This window comes from Anoplopoma fimbria, chromosome 16 (genome assembly GCF_027596085.1).
Source record: "Anoplopoma fimbria isolate UVic2021 breed Golden Eagle Sablefish chromosome 16, Afim_UVic_2022, whole genome shotgun sequence".
Lineage (NCBI taxonomy): Eukaryota > Metazoa > Chordata > Actinopteri > Perciformes > Anoplopomatidae > Anoplopoma > Anoplopoma fimbria.
Window position 1 is genome coordinate 5038949 of NC_072464.1, and position 22607 is coordinate 5061555.

General features: G+C 39.1%; 1 protein-coding gene across 1 annotated transcript in view; it reads right to left on the reverse strand.

Annotated features, from left to right (window-relative positions):
* Positions 1-415: 415 nt before the first annotated feature.
* lypd6 (LY6/PLAUR domain containing 6) overlaps positions 416-22607 on the reverse strand; it is a 39229-nt gene continuing 17037 nt past the window's right edge. The window contains exons 2-5 of the mRNA XM_054615881.1: positions 6971-7139; positions 3536-3634; positions 1336-1466; positions 416-685 (exon numbers count right to left, since the gene is read on the reverse strand). Coding sequence (XP_054471856.1) covers positions 512-685; positions 1336-1466; positions 3536-3634; positions 6971-7088 — 522 coding nt within the window. The 5' untranslated portion in view covers positions 7089-7139 and the 3' untranslated portion in view covers positions 416-511. The remainder of the gene's footprint in view (positions 686-1335; positions 1467-3535; positions 3635-6970; positions 7140-22607) is intronic.

Consider the following 22607-nt stretch of genomic DNA (forward strand, 5'->3'; position numbering starts at 1 on the left):
TTCCCTCCTGGATTAAACACATATACAAATCAGCAAAGTACATGCTTTCATGTCACACAGGTTCCCTGCCGGCATGTATGATGACACCATGTATGATGAGAAAATTAAATAAAACATTCATCAAAATTGTGTACTACAGGACAACAATTATTTTTTATGTGAACTTTTGCAGCTGCCAAAATATCGATGCTAATTAAACCCCTATTCAGGTTTTGACTGCCTTTTTTATTAAAACAAGATTTAGCTGGTCTGAGCAGAGTTATATGAAAAAGTAGTCTGTTTTTAATGTTTGGTTCCACACTGTAAAACATGCTTTTAAAGGCAATACACTGACTCTGTAGATATGAATTTAATGTATATATTAATGTTCTTAGTTGAGGTGATGCTCCACCTGCTTCCACTAAAGTGTGTTTGGACATCATAGGAAGATAAACCTTCTGTCAGAGTAGAATCCAACTAGTCCATTGACCACACTCCAGTTTACCTCAATGGACTTGGCTGTGTTCCCTTTTCAAATACCACTTGAGATGGTGAAGGAAGCAATGAAGAGTGACAAAGTCAGTGTGTGGCTTTGGGAAAGCCCCAGAGTGCTGCTGAGTGGAGAGTTGGTGGTGAAGATGGCTTCTGTTTGGTTCCAGGGCATCGGTAAGTTACAGATGTTTCCCTCACAGCAGGCTGTGCACACCTTGATGGAAAGATACACATCATAAACAATGTTTAGGACCACAGCACAGGTAATGTGCTGAAACAGCATGTAGGCTTATCTGTTGCTGTCTGGATAAAGATAAAGATAAAGAAAAATAGGTTTTTATTGTCATTGTAGTGAACAACGAAATTCCGTTTGGCAGCTCTCGGCTAGCCAGCAGCAGTGTATAATAGTAATAATAATAATAACAACAATGTACAAGATAAAAATATACAAAAGGAATAAAAAACTTTACTATGTACAGCATTTTAAATTTGTGCAATCAGTGCAGTGTAAACATTTGTTCAGTGTAAAAGAGTGTAAAAGAGAAGTTGTTTAAAACTTTACTTATATCATCACATATAATCATACACAGCAAAATATGAGAGGGAGACTAAATTGTTGTCCTCTTCATATGGCAAAGCACAAGAAATCCTCAGACTACTGCGGTACATGAACCCTGTCCCCAAATACTCTTTGAACAGTCCCTAAGTTTGACTGAATTCACATTACAGATGTCAAATTGAATTTATGACCAGTGCTGTGATAACCACAACCTCTATCCCATATGCCTCCATTTTGTTTTGGTGGGGACAGATATTAAAACCTTGTAATAAGTAATAGGTAATTCAATTTCCCATACTGCCCACCTTGATTCCTTCATGGCCCATTTCAGTGCATCCTGTGGAAAGACAGTCCTCCAGGGCCACACAGCGTTTGGTCACTGACACACTGTCTCCCTCCACATCTATCGTGTGCCGTGTGTAGCAGTATTTGGCTTCTAGAAAACATAGAAATTCAAGCACAAACATGTACCTTTATAAGGGTGGGAGCAGAGCTGGTTGATATGGCCTAAAACATATACCCCGCTATAATTTTTAAGCACAGACAGTACGGTTATATTTCGGTACATTTGTTTATCCTAAAATATCAATATGAATGCTTTTAAAGGGGCAGAGCACCGGTGTGGTGATCATTTCAATCACAATGAAGTCAGTGCAAGCCCTCAAAAATACTTTTTTTATTGTCATCTATAGTGGTATTTTCCAGAAAACATGCAATTCAATTGATTAGAGATTACATGATTGTATTTATATTCAAATATTTTATTTGATTAAAAAACATCTTGGCATTAGTAGTTTGGAAGAAAACTTGCTTCCTTCTGCTCTGACAATGTTCCCCAACTCTGAGGAGTGTTTTTTCCAGCAGGACAATGCTCCATGCCACACAGCTTCACTGACCTGGGTCAGTGAAGGTGTGGATGAAGGACCACCAGATCAGGACCCTGTCATGGCCAGCCCAATCTCCAGACCTGAATCCCATTGAAAACCTCTGGAATGTGATCAAGAGGAAGATGGATGGTCACAAGCCATCAAACAAAGCCGAGCTGCTTGAATTTTTGCACCAGAAGTGGCATAAAGTCACCCAACAGCAATTTCGAAAGACTGATGGAGAGCATGCCAAGACGCATGAAAGCTGTGATTGTAAATCAAGGTTATTCCACCAAATATTAATTTCTGAACTCTTCCTAAGTTAAAACATTAGTATTGTGTTGTTTAAAAATGAATATGAACTGGTTTTCTTTGCATTATTCGAGATCTGAAAACACTGCATCTTTTTTGTTATTTTGACCAGTTGTCATTTTCTGCAAATAAATGTTCGAAATGACAATATTTTTATTTGAAATTTGGGAGAAATGTTGTCAGTAGTTTATAGAATAAAAGAAAAAATGTCATTTTACTCAAACACATACCAATAAATAGTAAAACCAGAGAAACTATTTTTTTCCCAGAGCTGTATAGTATATATATTAATATTAAGTTAAATGCAGCCAAATATACACTAATAAACACATATACTAATAATGATGTTGTAGTTGGTAAACAGTTCTGTATTTAAGGCATGTTTATTTCCCACTGAAGTCTTTTTTCAGGTTCTTGTTGTTCTGTGTTTGATCTGGCCGGCTTTAGCTGAATGCATGTCAAACTTTGGTTTTAGGACAAATACAGTGTCATTCACTGACATTTTACCTAAATACATTAAATGTACCCTGTGAAGTTTGTGACCACTGGTGGCAGAAGGAGCCATGTTTTTCATACCAAAGATACCAGCCAGCAATCAAACAATGCAGTTTTAAAGATATAGAGAACAAAAAGGTTTTGCAAATGTTTTATGAGGACTGAAATGCCTTCAACACATTGTTGAGGCCCAAGGATAAACACTGTTTTGGTGAGAAACACTCAAACTGTATTTAAACACCACAATATACTTTCAAAGCCAGTCTATGTAATTTAACATAGTGTAGTTCAGGTAAAGCCGATTAACTCAGTCAGTAAAGTCAGTTACAGCAATATCTTACTAACATTTAACATCCAATGGTACTGGTAATACAACTAGCAAAACTTGTGTGTATTTAACTGAGCAAGGTTGCGATTTACTATCCTGACCTACCAGATGGCTTGTTACACAGAACACTGAGAAGCTTCATTGGAAACTGTTTGCAAAAGGGATTGGCTGAACCATCCGTTAATCAAAAGATCTGTGTTGTCACAAACAGCTAAGCCCGCCCCTAGCAACCAGTAGCTCCTCCCAGGACTCTTATTGGTCTGTGATCTGGCTCACAAGACTCAAACACATTACTTTAAACCTGACGATGGATTTCTTGTTAGATATGATCCTCAGATTATTGCATGGTCTCTAGACATGGATACAATCCAGCTGCAGTGCAAGGTAAGAGTGTTACTGCTTATGAATTCAACTTTTCATTTTACAGAAAAGTCACATGGTCTAACTTTAAGATAAAAATGTGATGCAGACATTACTGGATACATGTTGCCAGGTTACTCTTACCACGAGGGCAGTACACATCAGGCGCCCAGCGATTGCACTCAAAGTTGTCTCGTGCATCTTCACAGGTGAAGCACTTGAATCCACCAGGAAATGGAGTGGCTGGGGAAAAACATAACCATCACATCCAATGAACAAATCCTAATCAACATTGAGCACTTAACATACTTCCTCTCTTAGGAAATGGAATTAATCAAACACATGGTTTCGTGCTTTGCTAGGCATATCAAGCTTTTAATGCCCCGTATCACAGATCTTGATATATTGCATCCACTTGCTTCTTTACAATAATATGCATCACCTCTAAATTCACTTCCCATTCAGACTGAACACCATTAAGACAGATCAAAGTAGATATATACGTTTGGCAAAGTACATTTCAGTCACAGTTCAATGCTAGACAGCACAAAGCAAACTAATAAAGTCAGAAGCTTCACCATCCAATGACTGCAAACCTCATCAAATGATGGTAGTGACTGAAAGATGGTCTTCCCTTTGTGCTGTTCCAGAGGGTATATAACTACATTTCATTAATGCACCAAAACAAGACAGGTCATTAGACACCGCGCTCAACATGGCCCTCTATCTCATCCTCCAGCATCTGGACTCTTCAAGAACCTTCGCCAGGATCCTGATGTTCTCTCCCAGCTGCACGTACCCGGCTCCACCTGAAGGTGGAAGTTGTTTTTTGTTTTGTCTGATTCTTTAAATGCGGTAGCTGCTGTGTCACATCCACTACTAAACAATGTGACCTTTTAAGATGTAGGGAAAAGTGGAATTGACAGTGACTTAGTGATCATATAAACGTTTACATTTTCAGTATTCATTTCTATCACTGTAAAAATTCACACTGCCACACTGTCTGATTTGTGGAGCTGTGTGTTGACGTTGTGTCATTTTGCAGCAGATGACAATATGCTTTCCTGGAGAAATGCCTTTTTTCTTTTTATTTGATGAGCTGTTGTTGTCTTACTTCACTGTGATTGGCTCGGCTGTTTCAAAGCAATGTGACCAGTCATGTGACTGGCTGAGAGTGTTTTTATTTAATCAGCAAACCCTCTGATCTATATTACACTTCATTGTGTAATAGCAGGCTTAAGACCTTCCTGAGCAGGCTTAAGACCTTCCTTTTTGATAGCGCTTATAGTTAGGGCTGGTTCAGGTTCACCTTGGTCCAGCCCCTAGATATGCTGCTATATGCCTAGACAGCCGGGGGACTACTTAGAATACACTGAGCTCCTCTCTCCTCTTCTCTCACTCCCTCTTTATGTATTAATCTCCTATTTATGCACATTACTGATTTTGCTTCTTCCCCGGAGTTCTTGTGCTTTCTCGCCTCGCAGGTTCCCAGGAATCGGGGTTATATTTGGACTGTCATCGTGCCACCTGCTGAGGCCCTGCTGACACCCACTACTACTACCACTATCATTATTAGTCACATTACTATTATTATTGCCTGTACTATTACACTTATTGACTTGCTTCTACCCTGGAGTCTTTGTGCTTTCTCGCTTCGCAGGCTTCTATAAATCGTGGCTGTACCTGGACCGTGGTTGTGCATCCTGCTACGGCCCTGCTGACACCGACTGCTACCACCATTATTATTACTAGTCACATTACTATTACTATTACCTGTACCATTAAGCATTTTAGCTTTACTTCCACCCTGAAGCCCTTTTTGCTTTCTCGTTCTGCAAGTTTCCATGAATCGTTGTGGTACCTGGACCGTAGTCGTGCCTCCTGCTGTGAGCCGACTGACACCCACTGCTACTTCGATTATTATTATTAATCACATTACTATCCCTATTTTCATAATTATAATTCTACTATAATAATTGCTGCTGTTATTATAAGTAGTCTTATCATATGAATCATTTATGTCATATACATTGAATGTGTTGTATCTCTGTTATGCTGTTCATTCTGTACACATGACATCTATTGCATTCTGTCCATCCTGGGAGAAGGATCCCTCCTCTGTCGTTCTCCCATAGGTTTCTTCCTTTTTTCTCCCTGTTAAAGGGGTTTTTTAGGGGAGTTTTTCCTGTGCCGATGTGAGGGAAGGACAGAGGATGTCGCATGTGTACAGATTGTAAAGCCCTCTGAGGCAAATTTGTAATTTGTGATTCTGGGCTATACAAAATAAACTGAATTGAATTGAATTGAATCGTGCCGTTTTGTACTTTGTGCTGCTTTTACATGTTTAGCTATGACTATCACCTACATGAATTAGATTAGCCACCCCCCACTACCTCCCATGGGATAGCTGACAGACAACTTCCATCAGCAGAACAAAGCCTGCCATGTTGGATCTCTCATTGGCAAGAGCGTGAGCCTGCATTACCTCCCAGGACCACTGAAAGTCTTTTATTAGCTTCAGATATGGATGTATTGTGGCTTTTCTTTTTCAGGTTCAAAAGGGCTGTATAAACCAAAGAAACCCTTTAAATTACAGTTGTATTCAAATGAATGATGAATTGATGATGGTGATGATGATGAAACATAAAATGTGGGTTCACTTAAAAAAAATCCAACTATATTCTATCAGAATTCTGAAGGTGTAAAACAGAACAGAATAGTATTCCAACCAAATGATGAGGTTTTTAGTGTAATTGACATCAACTCTGGGATTAATTGCATTTTAACCAACAAATCACAAAGTGCAACAACAACAAAAGCTAGTCAGTGGATTTGGGATTAAACTGTACTTCACTATATATCCAAGGTGAAGAATGACTATCATTTTATATGTCTGACCTAACAACTAAATTATTTACAGACGCATTAAACCAATAAATACACAGGCAACTATTTACAATAGTGATAGAACACCTTTAAGGCCCTCAGACAAGCATTTTTGCTGAATATCACCTCTTAGCCAACAGTAAGTCCTGCAGAAGTAGGACACTCGTCGGAGCTGTCTCACAAAATGAACACAAGCTGATAGAAGTATAGTAATATATATCCACACAGTGCAACATTTGCACTGTGTGGCTATATATTAGACGGAGTACAAATGGTTATCTTCCTAGCATTACTGAGCAAGCATAAATCCTTGTTTTTAAAAGTTACAGTTTTCTTTTCCCACTGAAACAAAAATCAGTGTCATCACAATCAGTGTGTTCAGATAAGTCCACTCTGGGCTACTTTTGAATAGCACAGTTTTGGGGCGAAATCATAGAGGCCTAGTGTGGACAGATGGTCGCCAGTTGGTGTGGACATGAGCTTTGTTCTCTATGTAAGTGCATTTGGATGCTCTTCTTGCTCATCCTTATGTAGTGGTAGTAGTAATAATAATTGTAGTAGTATCAGTAGTAGTAGTAGTAGTAGTAGTAGTAGTAGTAGTAGTAGTAGTAGTAATAGCACTCTAATTGTAATGATCTATTGGTCTGGAGGGCTAACAGTAGTGAGGCAGTGTTTCAAAGTAGACACACTTACTTGAGGGGTGGAGGTGTATGATGTCTTGTTCAGAAAAGTCTCTGGTGTGGGCGGTGTTCAGAAGGTCTGGGATGACGGTCAGCAGTAGGACCCAGGCCACTGCAGGCCAGGGCTCCATTGCTGGTTGCTATGGTTTCACACATGCAGCTTTCTCAGGTCAACCAAATACCTGTGAAGTAAAACATTAAAACAGGGATCTTTAGGTCATGGCTGTAGTGTATCCGGTCTTTAAATCAATCAATCATTGAGTAATTCACACATGATCTCTGGTATATCTGGTCATTGCTGTGGTTTTTCTGCACTGTGACTCTTTTGTCTCTCGATTAAGCAATCAGGGCTATTGTTGCTCATGGCACTGCCCATAGAATATGTTGTTGTTGTTGTGTTATGGCATGTTATCAGAGATAAAGAGAAGTACCCTTCACCTTATTTTTAAGAATAGGTAACGAGTTCTGTAAAAGTAAAGAACTTAAAATTCAAATGTTGAAAATGTTTTTGGAATCCCCAGCCCCAGTGTAGGGTAACTAGTTTAGTAGTCTAGTAACTCGTAACTTGAGCAGCAACAGTAATGTTTAAAACAGCAAAGTCACAATAGAAAGGCATTCATATCTCACTGGAAACTAATCTAAATTGTCTATAAAATTCCTATTATTTCTGAGTGAAGATATAAATGATGAAGAAAACAGAGACATCAGTCAGTAACAGTCTTCCCCCCTGTCCACCTATCCTCTCTCCTTCTGTCCTCCTCTCCTCATTTCCTCTGTACTGCTATCCTCTGTTCTCCTATCCTGTCTTCCTGTCCTCTTTTCTCCTATCCTCTCTCCTCCTATCCTGTCCTCCCGTCCTCTGTCCTCCTATCCTCTGTCCTCCTATCCTGTCCTCCTATCCTCTGTCCTCCCATCCTGTCCTCCTATCCTCTGTCCTCCTATCCTCTGTCCTCCTATCCTGTCCTCCTGTCCTCTGTCCTCCTATCTTCTGTCCTCCTGTCTGCTTTGTCTCAGCCAACAGAGAAGGTTTCCAACAACAAACTAAAGTAAAGAGACTACAGACAGTCAGCTTCTGTTTCAGATTGTTTGTAACAATGTGCTATCATCTGAGCTAGCGTGCTGTACTTGTGTAAACATAGCGGCGGTGGATGAGAGACTTCAGACAGAGCAGATTGAATTAGGTTTCACTTTTGTTTACATGTCTGTGCTCAGGGACAGAACACATACAGTATATATGACTCGTACTGAACAATATGTTTTTTTTTTTTAAATCAGAAGGGTTTCTAGTCATTCAGTTTCCAATGAGATCTTTATCTAATAATTTGCCCAGTAATGCCTTGCTCATTTCTTCTGTTTTGTGCGCAGATCGATGTGTAAGGCCTAGCTCATTTCTGCTGAAATGGATTAGTAATGCCTTCAAAAGTCAAATAGGGGAAGCTCAAAGAATGAATCATTCCCTATGACATGATAGGAGTGTATAAAAATATCATTCCACTTGTGTATGTTTTGAGCAAGTTGTACATAAAGTAGCACATGTGTGGTAACAAAAAAAAACAAGTTCCTATTCTTGTTAAAGTTCATAAATGAATTAGAATCCGAGTTAAAACGCAGTGACTGCGTGTGCCTTTCACTGTTTTCCGAATGTTTAATGCCGGCGAAGTGATGTTTTTGACATTGTAAACTAAATATGTTCATCCATATTCGTGTATCAGGGTATAACCCTTGTTGTACAGATGTATTGATAAAGTATTGGCTTTTTACTTGCAAATGTTTTGCAGTAATAGAGATGAGCGAGTAATCATTGCTTCAGCTGGTTCACCTCACTGTCAGCACCACAGCCTGTATGCTGACTATGTTCCATGTGTGTGTGTAGTTGGAGGAGCTGCGGCCCCAACCATGACCTGAGAACAGTTTCGATGTGCACTGATGAGCGTGATAATATCTTACATCAAAACATAAAAAATAAGCACCAGTAACATGGGGCTTAAAACTTATTACTCTGGGGGCCCATTTAAGAGGGTTCAGTCCCATCCCCTACCTTTAGCTAACCAAAAACACAGAAGGCTCTCTTTAGAGTTAGTGTTAATTTTGTCCGTTCTGGGCTGATGTAGAAACATGTCTATGCATCATGGAGGACTCTTTGGAAGAGGCCCTGTGCCCTATGTCGATATAAATGGCTCTTTTCTGCCAAAAACACAATTATACATAGTTTCAGGTCAATAAAAACTAGTGAAGACATAGTTATGACTATTACATTCCATTTCTGCCAATAAATCCCCATAAATATTACACACTGTTCCTTTAATCAGGTTCTCACGAAAGGCACTGCAACAAATTTGTCCAAAGGGTTACATTTAGGTCCCCAAATTGACTTGAAGACAGGCTCGCTTAGCGCAACTGTTGTAGCTCTGTTGTAGCTCAGTTGAAAACTGCTGGGCATTAGTGAGCCTTTAAAGAAATTTTAGTGACAATTGCAAGTGACAAATTTAATTTCCCAGGATTTTAAAGACCCCCGTAATTTGGCTATTGAGGGTCTCAAGTGTCAATCAAGGGTTCTCGGACAAAAGAGGAAAAGTGAAAAATAACTGCTGCATGTCCACTTAGTAGAGTCAGAAACAAAAAAAGACGAACTACAGCAAGAGAGGAGGGTTAATATAAGAACCCAAGGGCAATACAATTGTACACCACTAGATGTCTCTAATGCAACACAAAAAATGTTGGGGCATAAAATGCACAGTGAGATAAGCGAGACCAGTAAAACCTGGTAGTCTTATGTCCTGCTCATGTTGAAGAGTTTATACTGAAACTGGTAGCAGGCGAAGGAAAAAAAATGGTGTAGGCTCCTAGTTGTAATTCAGAGTCGAAGATATCAAAAAATTCTGATAATTACAGTATTTGAGAGAATTACTGCAGTGTCAACAGGCCGCTGGGAAAATGGCTACCATCATGGAGAGTTACATAGAAATACAATCCAACATTAAGACTAATGCAACTGATTCAGTCAATTAAAAAGAATATGTAAATATGTAACACTATGAACATTTACTCTGGTCTGACTGAAAAGCTAGCAGTGGGGTTGACCATCTTGAAATACATTTCTAAGAGGTTTTGCTGACGTTTGAAACAGCATAAAGCCAGGGACACCACTTGGTTGAGCGGCATCACACAACAGCTGTGTCCCATCTCCACAATACACACCAAAATATTAATATGGGCCACCTTTCAAGGTATACTGCTTGTGTAGAAATCAATAAACTTGAATGTTTTGTACTAACAGGGTATAATGTGATAATAGCTCTTACTGTGACCAGATTAACTTGCCAGAAAGCGCTGAATGGCCCCTAGTAGCCCCATATACATCCTTCTCTCTGTGCACTCCATGTTTTTCTATGCTTGTTTTCTATACCTGGTTTCTTATTTGCGGGGCAGCATTTTTAATAAACACATACAAGCACAAAACTGAAATGAAGGTTTTGAAACTAAATTTCAAGATCAGGTTGTGAAGTCGGACCTACCAAAATGACCCAGTTATCTTTTATTCATAATAAAATTCATTAAATTAGCTCCAAAAAATCAACTCCCTGTAGGCTGTGCCTCCAATAGGCCTGTGCCAACAGTGTATGAATAGGGAGACCAGATCCACTCCTTCTGTTCTTACCTTTCACAATAAAAGCCCTAGCCATATACATATACTCAAAAATACTCAGCATTACACTCAATGGAAAAAACAATAGAATAGCTATAAGTAGCTTAGGCTGTACGACTATTGACCTCAGACAGACTGCCAGACGCTGCTCTGGGTCAATAGGATCGTAGTTGGTCCTCTGCCAATTTTCTTTGCTGCCAGTATGAATAGTTTTTGCAGGCTAATGTTTCACATTTTTGCATCTTTGATAACCATTGGAATTCTGAGGCCCCCAATGCACTTGCTCTTTTTGCCCAGGTGGTAATCTTAATCAAATTGTAACTTCCAATGTCACCTCAAGCATAGCTTTACAAAAAAAACTAAATGTTTTTTCAAAGATTTTTTTAAGAAAGAAAACATATTGCTTTAGATGTTCCTGAAGCTGTTTCACTATACACACATTATGTTTTACTTGCCACTACATGTAACTTTATAATTTCCTTTTGCATTTGGATGTAGTTTGAAATTGGGACAGAGCTCATGAATTCAGACAGCACACAGTTGTGTAACTGCTTATTGTTTTTCTCTGTGTAAGCCTATATTATGTCGTGAAATTATAATGTGACGATTTATCAAAGAATGAAGACGTTCCCATGGCCAGAGATTGCTTGATCCTTTACACCAGAGAACAGTATGGTTGCCACAGGCAAAGTCCAGAATAGAACAGGAGCTAACAGAACTGGGACCAGTTTCATCCATCACCCTGCAGGTAAAGTCAGGCCAGACTGGGCCCACTGTGAACATTGGCTCATTCAACAGCCAGGGTACACAGGAGAGCTTGTCCCATTGACAACACACTGCTCTGTCACAGATGAAAAAATAGAGCCATCGGAACATTTGTCACATGCGCTTGACTCTGGTCCTTTGTGAACTTTTCTCCACCACAGCCAGATGCATTGAAGGCCCTGCAGAAATCTGGACGGGCTCATTATCAATGAGCTAACTCATTGAGCAGCTCACAAAGAGTCAGACGAACATTTATCTCTGAAGCTGCCTGGGTAATATTTTGCTTAGAACAGTGTCAGCTGACTTGAAAAGAGCCCTGCTAATCAACCATGGAGAGGTTAACATCAGAGCACAAGGTCACGCTCAGCATTGTTGGGTATTTTAAAACCACGGAAACAGAATGTAAGGCATCCAAACCTGGCAGTGTGAATGCACATTACATCATTAGCACATTAAGAGACAGGAGCTCAGCTGAAACCCTTCTCATTGGGCCTCATTCACTAATATGTGCGTAGAAGTGGGGGTTTTTGCACACAAAATACATGCACACACAAAATTACTGTTCAAAACATGTACACATTTTTAAAGAGCCTCCCAGCAAAAGCATTTCACATGATTGTACTTGTGTAACCGGAGTGACAATAAACATGTTGAATCTTCATTCAAAACAGCTCTGGTGCTTGTACTGACCTCAGTTAAGGGAGTATATAAACTAATTGCCCTGTCAGTTTACCCCAGTTGCTTGTTAAACTCAGATGAAATCCCTCCTCTTTCTTCCACACCATGCAGGGGACAGGGAGGCAAAGTTTCATCTGCTTTGCCCAGTTTGTGCGTTGGGATGTGATGTTGAACGCATTGACCAATCAAACACAATGAACAGCTGTTTCTGTGGCCGGTAAAGCCCTACCCAAGACATGCCTAAATGGTTTCTGAATGCATCTCCCAAGCTTATAGGCAGGCAGGAAGAGACCCTCCCCCTCTACAGTGTCGGCGGCTTTGTTCGGTGGCAGGAGTGCTGAGGACATATGTAGGACGGCATTGAGGTTGACGAATTGTCTCTTTATACGGTTCTCTTGTTGACATGTCGGCTCCTTTTCAGGGTCTGTGCTCACTGGAACAACACAGGACTGGTGAAATAGACGGGTGTGTGTCAGTTGTGTTGTTCCGGACCCCCCCTCTGGGCTTGATATATCTAAATGCCCCGTGCTCCTTGATGACCCGGGTAATGTGCTGTACAGCTCGTCTACCATTGTTTTTTGACCCCAGCAGGGTTAGGCCATGGCTCTGCTCAGATCAGTTACATTCTACCTGGGTTGGCTGGGGCCCCCTACTTCTCCACTGTGGCGGCCTGAAGAAGTACGTGGTCTTAGGCCACGTCCGCATTAACCCGTTTTGACCCGTTTTCAAATGAAACGGGTTAGTGTGGATGTGGTCTAAGTCGTTCACGATCAGTGTGGTTGGGTTGATGTTATGTCGCAGCACTGTGTGAATTCAACAAGCTCCGCCCACTGTAGCCACAGAGTCGCATTAATGAGTGAATTAAAGAAAATGTGTTATATACTAAATAGTTAACAAACTAAAGAAGATATGGCACGCAAAATGCACGTTAAATTGCATGTTAAATGACCAGCTCATACTTTATGGGCCTACAATACTCTTCTAAAAATGATGCTGTACCATCAAAGAAGAAAGTAATTTGTCTAGTAAACAAACTACAAAATCAAAGATGTGCACAATGATTATGACAATGAGGTTCCACAGAATGTTGTGACACCAGTATTGTTAAAAAACCCAGACAAGTATGAAAGTTGAGTTTTGCAGCTACGTATCGTCACTGTCGGGCTGAAACCTTGTATGTCTAAAACCATTCCTTTTCAGGAAATGGAAAAAAATACAGTTTTTAATATAAAGGAACACTGAGTCGCGTTGGTATTATACTAAATATTTGGTCATATACTGTATTTATACTATTGCATGTGTCATTACCTTATTATTATTTAACCAAAATCAAGCTCAGATTGGATTTAAAAGGTTTTATACCAGCGATTGTCCAGATATGTGTTTTGTCCTGAGACGCTAGCTATGCTAGTCTCCTCAGCAAACACTTCCATCTATAATCACAAAGTCAACATCAGAACTAAATTTGATGAATGGCGAGGTCCGGGTAAGCTGCTGACATAAGAAAGGTCTATTTCAGTAAGTATGTTGAAACTGTACTGTAGTTGAGTAAATGTACCTGGTAACATTCATGACTGAATAGACTTCATACTAATAAAATATACCTCCAGCAGGGTTAGGGTAACCAGGATAGGCTAAAGTTATTTTGGCTGGCCTTTTAATTACAGAAGTTAATACTGTTTGTCTTCCTTTTAGTGGTTGATTATAACACTTTTAAAACAATTTCTAAAGTATTTACCTTTTTACTTAATTTTACTTTTATTTACTACTTTTCTTACCCCTGAGAGTTTGTAGAATATTTATTACAAGAAGTTCAAATCGTGTGAAAATGAAATCTTTCATTTAAATTTTTTGCTGTGGATTGTGTAGAGCAACACATTCATTCACTTAGAACACTGACCAAGATCAACTGCTGGCTGACCTAGATTGATTTTTACCCAGAGAGAGCTCAATGGACGTAAGATTGTCTCAACAGAAACGTCTCTGCTTTCACAGCAATATAGAGACAATCAATTCAGGCAGGAGTTTCAGCTCTACCTCCAATCTTGCCTACATTATTTTATAGGTTATTCTAGTGTGATTAGGAAATCCAGGAAATCTGCATTCTAAACTGTTAAAACATACATTCTACACATATGGAAACTATAGCCAACGTAAAATGCTGAGCGGAAGCCTGAATAAAAACACAAAAAAAGCAAATCCTTTAATTACAGGTGACGTACAGTACCAGTCAAAAGTTTGGACACACCTTCTCATTCAACTACTTTGAAGAATCTAAAATATAAAACATATTCTGGTTTGTTGAGCATTTGTTTGTTTACCACATAATTCCATATGTGTTCCTTCATAGTTTGGATGTCTTCAATATTAATCTACAATGTAGAAAAAAATAAAAATAAAAATAAAGAAAAACCATTGAATGAGAAGGTGTGCCAAACTTTTGACTGGTACTGTATGTATTGACAATTTCAAGAAATATATTGACCAATTCTTAAAAAACGTGTCAGCCAACCTGCACAGTACTAAGTCCGTACCGTTTGTCACATCAATGGCCTAATCTGATTGGTCCAGACTTAACACATGACAGTAATGTAATAAATATTGTCTTTACTTCTTTTTCTTTATTGTGCTAAGAAGTGCCTGGGGAGCAACTTGAGGTTAGGTGTCTTGCTCAAGGACACCTCGGCATGTTGACCTCCTGTTAGTCCTAGGAGAAAAGAAGTCTTTTGAATGAATGCAAGGAGGTGACTAACTCCTGGAAGTGACTAGCTGCAGGTGTGTGTAGGTGTTTACCTACACCCACACATCAGTGATCTAGCAGTGGCTATTTATAGTTTTATACGTTGGAAAAACAAACAATAGTTGTGAAGGATACCACACATGCATAATGTTCCAAAAGTGTTTCAAAGGCCTACGAAGGGCATCAAAAAACGATCAACAGTGATGAAATGCAGTCACCAAAACCTGAGACTTCCCCTATCAACTCTCTCTTTCCATTCACAAACTAGTGTTGAACAGCTGCTATCACCATTGCTACTGTTGTGTGCACCACACGACCCAATTACCGCAAGGGAATAAAACAAAGGTGTACACCAATAACACAGATACCTGGCTCCTACATTCTGGCTCAGAGTTATTACAGTTACTATACAGGAATAATCAATATACACTACACGTGCAGGAGAACATACATTAAAATTGTATACTATATATAGTCTATTGTCGAAAAAAAAGAACGATCAAAAAAAGGAACTTCTAGCACTTAGCCTGGCATTGTAATCTTTACCATCACTCTTATGTCAAGTTAAATCAGTCAAGAGTAAGGTCATCAAAATACAGTAATCAGGACAAGGCAGATCTTGGTTACAGGCCTGCATATTTAGCTGTTCAGGGTCTTGACCCAGACTTGACGGAGAGGTTCTCTCCTGTCTGGAACCGCTTCTGTGATTCTACCTATGATCAAGGAATTACAGGGTTTTCGGGACTTTTGTTCATTTCTGTTCTCCTCATAGTTATGGTTAGTACTCGTTAGTCCACCTTTTCTAAATGGCCATATATATATATATATATATATATATATATGGCCTTTCGGCAAGGTGACAGGGATGCATACAGCATTGCCAGAGCAAGACGAGTGCTGAGAGACCTCAACACCAACAGCATTAAAGATATGTGGCAGGAGATCCAGAATGTCACAGGATATAAAAGCCCCCATCATGTGTTATCTCCTCAACAAAGCGTCAGCTGTCAGGTCTGCCTCTGTCAGTATCCACAGAGGACCAGCCACTGTCAGTATCCTCAGAGGATGTGAGGAAAACCCTGATGAGAGTGAATATGAGTAAATCTGCTGGGCCTGATAACATCCCCGGCCGTGTACTTTGAACATGTACCAACCAGCTAACTGATGGCATCACTGATATATTTATCATTTCGCTATCACAGGAGAGAATTCCCACCAGCTTAAAGACAGACACCATTGTTTTTTGTAACTAAAAGTCTGCAGTGTCCAGTCTAAATGACTATCGCCCTGTAGCACACCATTCTGATAAAGTGCTTTGAGAAACTGGTTCTCCAGCTCATCAAAAACAACATCCCAGCCAGTCTGGACCCTCACCAGTTTGCAGACAGTGCCAACAGATCCACAGAGGATGCTGTCTCCACTGCTCTCCACTCAGCCATCACTCATCAAGAAAATAACTACACTGTGGCATCCAAAACTCATAAGCAGAGTGTAAACCTTAAGTAGACATGTGTCATGGTCTTATGCTCATGGCTCACACCAACACCGCTCGTAGGTGAAAACAAAAAAAGGTTAAATTGATTAAATTTCCCTCATACAATTTGGTGACAACAACGTCCTTACTTCCTAAAAGTATTGCTGTTTATCTTGACAAACTCAAAAATTCCACAGGTTCATCCACAACATATTCCACATAATGCAGCTGGAAAACTGTCTCCACTCTGCTCCAGATGCTACTAAGAGCCGCAACTATCTGTCCCAAAGTGTACTTGAAGTGACGGCACTTACGTGTATTTCTTAACATAACATATGATAACAACACCATTTTATCATTCAAAGTAGAAACACGTCTGTTTAAAGTTCAACATGTAAATGCAAATAAATATTTAACTGCAAATTGAATTTGGCTCTTACAAACACCTACATCAGAATGTTGTTTGTTGATTTCAGGTCTGCCTTCAACACAATCATCCTCATGAAACTGATTGGTAAATTTAGCACTCTGGGCTTGGGTACCTCATTCTGTAACTGATTATTAGACTTCCTCACAAACAAACCCCAGGCAGTTCGGATTGACAGTCACACCTCCTCCACTCTAGTGTTGAATACCGGAGCCCCCTCCTGTTCACACTGTACACCCACGACTGCTACTCCAAACATGAAGAGACTACTGTCATCAGCCGGATTACAAACAACAATGAGACTTCATATTGAGAGGAAATCAACAACCTTCAGACGGGCACTCAGAGAACAACCTGCTGCTTTTGTTGGGTGTGTATTTTTTATGTAGCAAAATGGGACTAAAAACTGCATTCATTTGAGGAACCATGTTGTACAATGACAATAAAAAAAATTTGTTATATAAAATCTGTTTGGGATGTACTGAGTGTATTGACAATAACTTCTGCTATCTGTTGGAACAGTTGGCAACAACCTGTGAGAGTGTTTTCTCTCATCTGGGGGGAAAGAAATGCACATGTCTTTCTAAGGGGCTCTGAGAACTGGTCTGACCAGATTTGGAGTGATGAGAAGAGTCCTGAGATATCACAGGAAGCCTTTTCCAGTATCTGCAGGCAGTAGTGGAGTGTCAACAGCTACGTACATGAGAGAGTGGATGAGAGTTAATCAAAGATTACAACCACTGTAATCATTTAAGATTATTTGGCCAACATTTAGGCTGCAATGAAAAACTACAGAAATGCCCACAGGAAGCACAGCTTTTGTCCATCAACAAATCTATTTAGCATGCCCTGAAAAAGATTCAGTGCTGAGGATAAAAGTAAGTCTGACAACCACAGCCAGAGGGGCCGAGCCTCGTCATTGAACTACAAGTGGTGGAACGGTACAGGACAATGTATGGAAGTACTACACTCCATACCCTACTGTTGTTTGCAAGCAGTGCTGCTATTCCACAACACTATACATTCGGTACCGATCTGCCTAATCCAGTCACTTTCTTTTGAAGTGCTCTACTAAACTCTCTCACTTTTAATCCTCGGCTCAGCTTGCTACATGGAAGTTGTTTCCATTGTGATGGTTCGATACCCGGCTTCGGCAGTCGATGTGTCCTTGGGCAAGACACTTAACCCCAAGTTGCTCCCGAAGGCTTGCCATCGGTGTGGACTGGATGTTGCATGAATGTTAGTTAGAGTCTGATGGTGGCACCTTGCATGGTAGCCTGTCATCAGTGTGTGAATGGGTGAATGATATGTAATATACTACTGACTGTAAGTCGCTTTGGATAAAAGCGTCTGCTAAATGACTGTAATGTAATGTAATGTAATGATACCACGCCAAGCAATTCTGAAAGCAACCGGAAACAAAGCCTTTATTGATGCAACATGACAAAACAGTAAAAAGTGTTGGTTACCTTGATAACATAAAATTGCTGGTTCACTCAAACAGCAGTTAACCACTGTTACTAATAGTGCATTAAAAACACCATATTTTGCAATGTATACCATTTTTAATGAAACAATAGTCAAAACACAAGTTCCACTGGTTCCACTGCAAATACATTTAGTAACACAGTCTTTCTATAATCAAAGCCTGAACTGATGACATCAATATGACATCCCCAGGGGCTACTTTGTCAGACTTTGTCCAACCAGAGGCAGAGACATGATCATATTATTCCCAGGCAAAGCAGCACTAAACAAAAAGTGAGGTGACACTTTTGGACATGGACAAAATGATGTATAAACTACATTATCAAAAATATACATAAATATACAGAACAGTGACTCTCTCTTCTCTGCTGCCAGTGCCTTCAGACTCAAGGTTATCTCAGTTGTAATGTGTTGTATGGATTTGATGAATAATTGTTTTATTTTAAAGCATTTGGCTGCATCAGCCTTACGAGACTTAAACCTCTTCTCTCTCAGCTTTCTGCTCTATACCACATCTTTTTTTTTCTTTCGCCCATTATTAAAACAATTGCAAATTTTGGAAATGATTAAATCTATCTATTTTCAAAACAAAAGGCTTTTGTACTATACAACAGTCTTTAGCTATTGGAAATTATTGGATCACACTAGTCTGAAGCAATCCTACATTACTAATTCTAAAAATATAATACCATTCACTACCAAGCCTGCTTGTTTGGGGGGGTATATTGTACTTGAGAGATGATGGCAAAAATCTGTCTAGGATTGAGCCGCTGTTGTTGCACTGCTTTACTTTTCTTTTTTTCTTTTCTTTTTTTTTATTCTCAAAATTACTGTACATGTCATTTTCTCCCCAACCATCAATCGCCCTCAAGTTCCTACTTCCAAAATATCCCAAAACAGAATGGATCACACTGCCTCGGTTGCAGAAAGCACATTACAATGTTAATAACTCAAGGAGTATACGCAGAGTAAGATAAGTTAACAAAATACAGGATGGTATTGAAGAAAAACAGATAGACAAGCAATAAGCAAAAAGAAGAGAAAAATTACAACATTTTAAAAAAATTAAGAGAAAAAGTTTATAAATAAATAATAATAATAAAAAAAGACATAAGGAAAAGAAATGTCCAAAGGAAACAGAAAAGGGTTATTAATCTAAAGAGAGTCTTCAATTTATCAAAGTATTTTATGATCCGACCACAACTGGATTTGAATTTCTCAGGATGTCCCCGCAGCGAGAATTAAATTTTCTCCAATTTTAAGAAGAACCCTAGATCCCTCAGCCACATATAAAAAATTGGGGGATGAGGTGACTGCTTTACATTTAAACTCAACTTTGCTGCACCACTTCACGGATAAATGGAGGTGTCTCATGTGCCCAATGTTATTTGGTTCACCTCAGCTTTGGATCAGGCCTGGTTGAACCAGCCAATGGTGGGACAATTTCGAGAGAGGGACTGTTGTCCATGCGGAGTGGAAGGAATATTTCACATGTCCATAGCATCACTCGTATCTTTGAGTGAGTTCATCGTCATTAAAGGGGGATCGGAGGTGAAGAGATCTCCAGTAGGTGAAAAAAAAAAGGTAACCTGTACACTGTACTACCTAAGCAACGAGGGGAGACTGCTGTACTCAGCTACGGCCTTTGGCTTATCACAACAGAGTGTCTAAAACATTGTTAGGAAAGTCTTACATGACATAATAGTCCACCTAGGCCCACAGTATATAAGGCTTCCTTTCAAGGTACCTGAAGCAGAAGAACTGCTGGCAGGGTTTTATGCCGTCCATGGTATGCTGCAGTCCCTGGGAGCAATCCACAGGAGCCATATTGAAATGAAACAGCCAACTAACTCATCAAACATCAAAATAATGGGAAGTTTTTTGCCTCATCTCCAAGCCGCATGTTTCTATAGGTACGAGTTCATCAACGTTGTAATCAAATTCCCCAAAAGTGTTCACAGCGCTTAAGTATTTGCCAATGCCGAGCTGAACACTGATGTATGGCCGTATAAAAAAAACTGTGGAAGAGGAACAGCCGATCCCTGTTTTTCTACTTGGAGACCCTGCCTATCCCTTATTGCCCTTGTGTGAGTGAATGTGCTTTTGGGCATCTGAAGGTGAGGTTTGGAGCACTTAGAAGGGCTATGGACATGAACCTCAATGACCTCACTTTCGTCTTTAATGCATGCTTTGTACTGCATAATTATTGCAAGGCCTGTAAAGAGGCTGTTGATGGCAGCAGAGTGATGACAGCCGAGTGCTGATGGCAGAGTGATGAAGACCAGAACTCTGAATAACTGTTATCCAACCAACTGCAATGAAGCTGAGGAAAGAGAGTGAGAAGGGTGGTAACAAAATTCTTTGACCCCTTACTTTTGATATCACTTGTGTTGACATGTAAATAAGTTTTATTTTTCTATTTTCTGCCACTCTTTTAAAACATTTTCTTCACTGTTAGAAGAAGTACCTGAGAACTTCTTCTAACATCAAAGAAAAAAATCTTGTAGCAATAGCAACAAGTAGCAATATAACTGCAAAAAATACTTATAAGTAAAAGTCCTGTATTCAAAATGTTACTTAAGGTACAAAAGTATTAGCCTCAAAATATATTTAAAGTACCAAAAGTCAAAGTACTTGTTATTCAGAAATGGACCTTTTCAGAATAATATATTACATCACTGGATCATAATTAATTATGCATTAATGTATTAGTCACTAATGTTGTGGCTGGTAAAGGTGGAGCTCATTGTCAGTAGTTCATATACTGCTGGTTAGCTTAACCTATGATTTTACTACATTATTTACAAGATTATTTATATTTTGTATTAATCTGAAGCTACAAAGTAAGTACAGTTATCAATAAGTTAACTGTAGTTACTTATCGATAACTAGTTGAGTAGAAGTGTAATATATAATATATAGTATAATATAACATAACATTGAAAAAAAGAAGACGTGCTTCAAAATTGTACTTAAATACAGCTATCATTAAAATGTACTTTACATTCCACTGGTTTTCTTACATACATTTACATATTATTGAGTTTCATAATTAGATTTTTTGTTATAAAAGTTAATGCTCAGCAACAAAATAACAAAAGCCAGCCATGTAGCGAAACACACGTGGGCACTTGTTTCAGATGTCTGTTTGTGATAAGGCCTACAGGTATATACATATGTCTGTGCCGTCTATTTTTATGAAATATGAATATATTTCTTATATTTCTTAAAGTAACATAAAATGGAAATACTAGAAGTAGTACTGGTATAATAGTAAAGAATGACTTCCTCTAAATTGAATCTAAATTTTATTTACATTCCACCACTGATTTTCTTATGTACTTAAAAATGTTTACTGAGTTGCATATTTTGTATTTTGTAATTAAAGTTAATGCTTAACAACAAATGAACATAAGCCAGCCTTGGAGCCACAGCAGTGGTGAAGCCAGTATTGAACCTGAGTGTCCATGCACAATTTAGGGAATTGGAGCACATGACACATAGGTCTACAAGACACAAAACAATACAATTTGGCCTTAATATTTAGGAAATGTATTTATTTATGCTATTTTCTATAGGGTACATAAAACTGAACAGATTTCAAGTTTCAATTCAACAACAACCAGCAAATATCGGTCAAACGCAACTGCAGTTAACCCTGTCATTCCTTCAGAACGAGCGGACATTCCAGCTGAACCTTTACTGTCACAAGCTATCACTGCACCATCTCTGAATGTGGGGTAGCAGGATCAAGACTGGCAGGGGAGGTCTCGTCCATACCATCAATATCTGCTGACTCAATGCCAGTAGATATGGAGCTCATCGAGGGTGAGCTTCCCCAAATCTTGACGGTCTTGAGCTTGGTCGATATTGACTTATATATCACGTCTTTTACATACAATATCGTACTCTTTTCCCATCTTTTCAGCGTCTTCCCTGGCAATACTGTTCCCAAAAGGCCATGGAGATGTCTGAATATTTCGTATAACAAGCCTCACAATCAACTCTTTGGGGGATCCATTGCCTTTTATTGTAAACTTACACTAAGCAGCAACTCCACTTCGTCGTCCGTCCACGAACGAATTACAAGTTACGAGATAGTTTTCACCACAGCAAAAATTTGCTATTTCTTTACGATAGTTTACATTTTGTTAACACTGCCAAAAGAAAATTTAGCTCACTGCGAATGTTCAGAATCTTCTTCTTACAGACTCTACAAACTGGATAAATGTTAGACTGCACATCAAACTCTGAGTAATCATAACAAAATAAACAGCCTACATAAATCGGAGAAATCTGGATCACTGAACATCAAACTCAAAGTAATAAAAAGGCCTTCCTAAATAAATAGCCTATATACAGCGGGTAAAATAAGTATTGAACACGTCACCATTTTTCTCAGTAAATATATTTCTAAAGGTGCTATTGACAT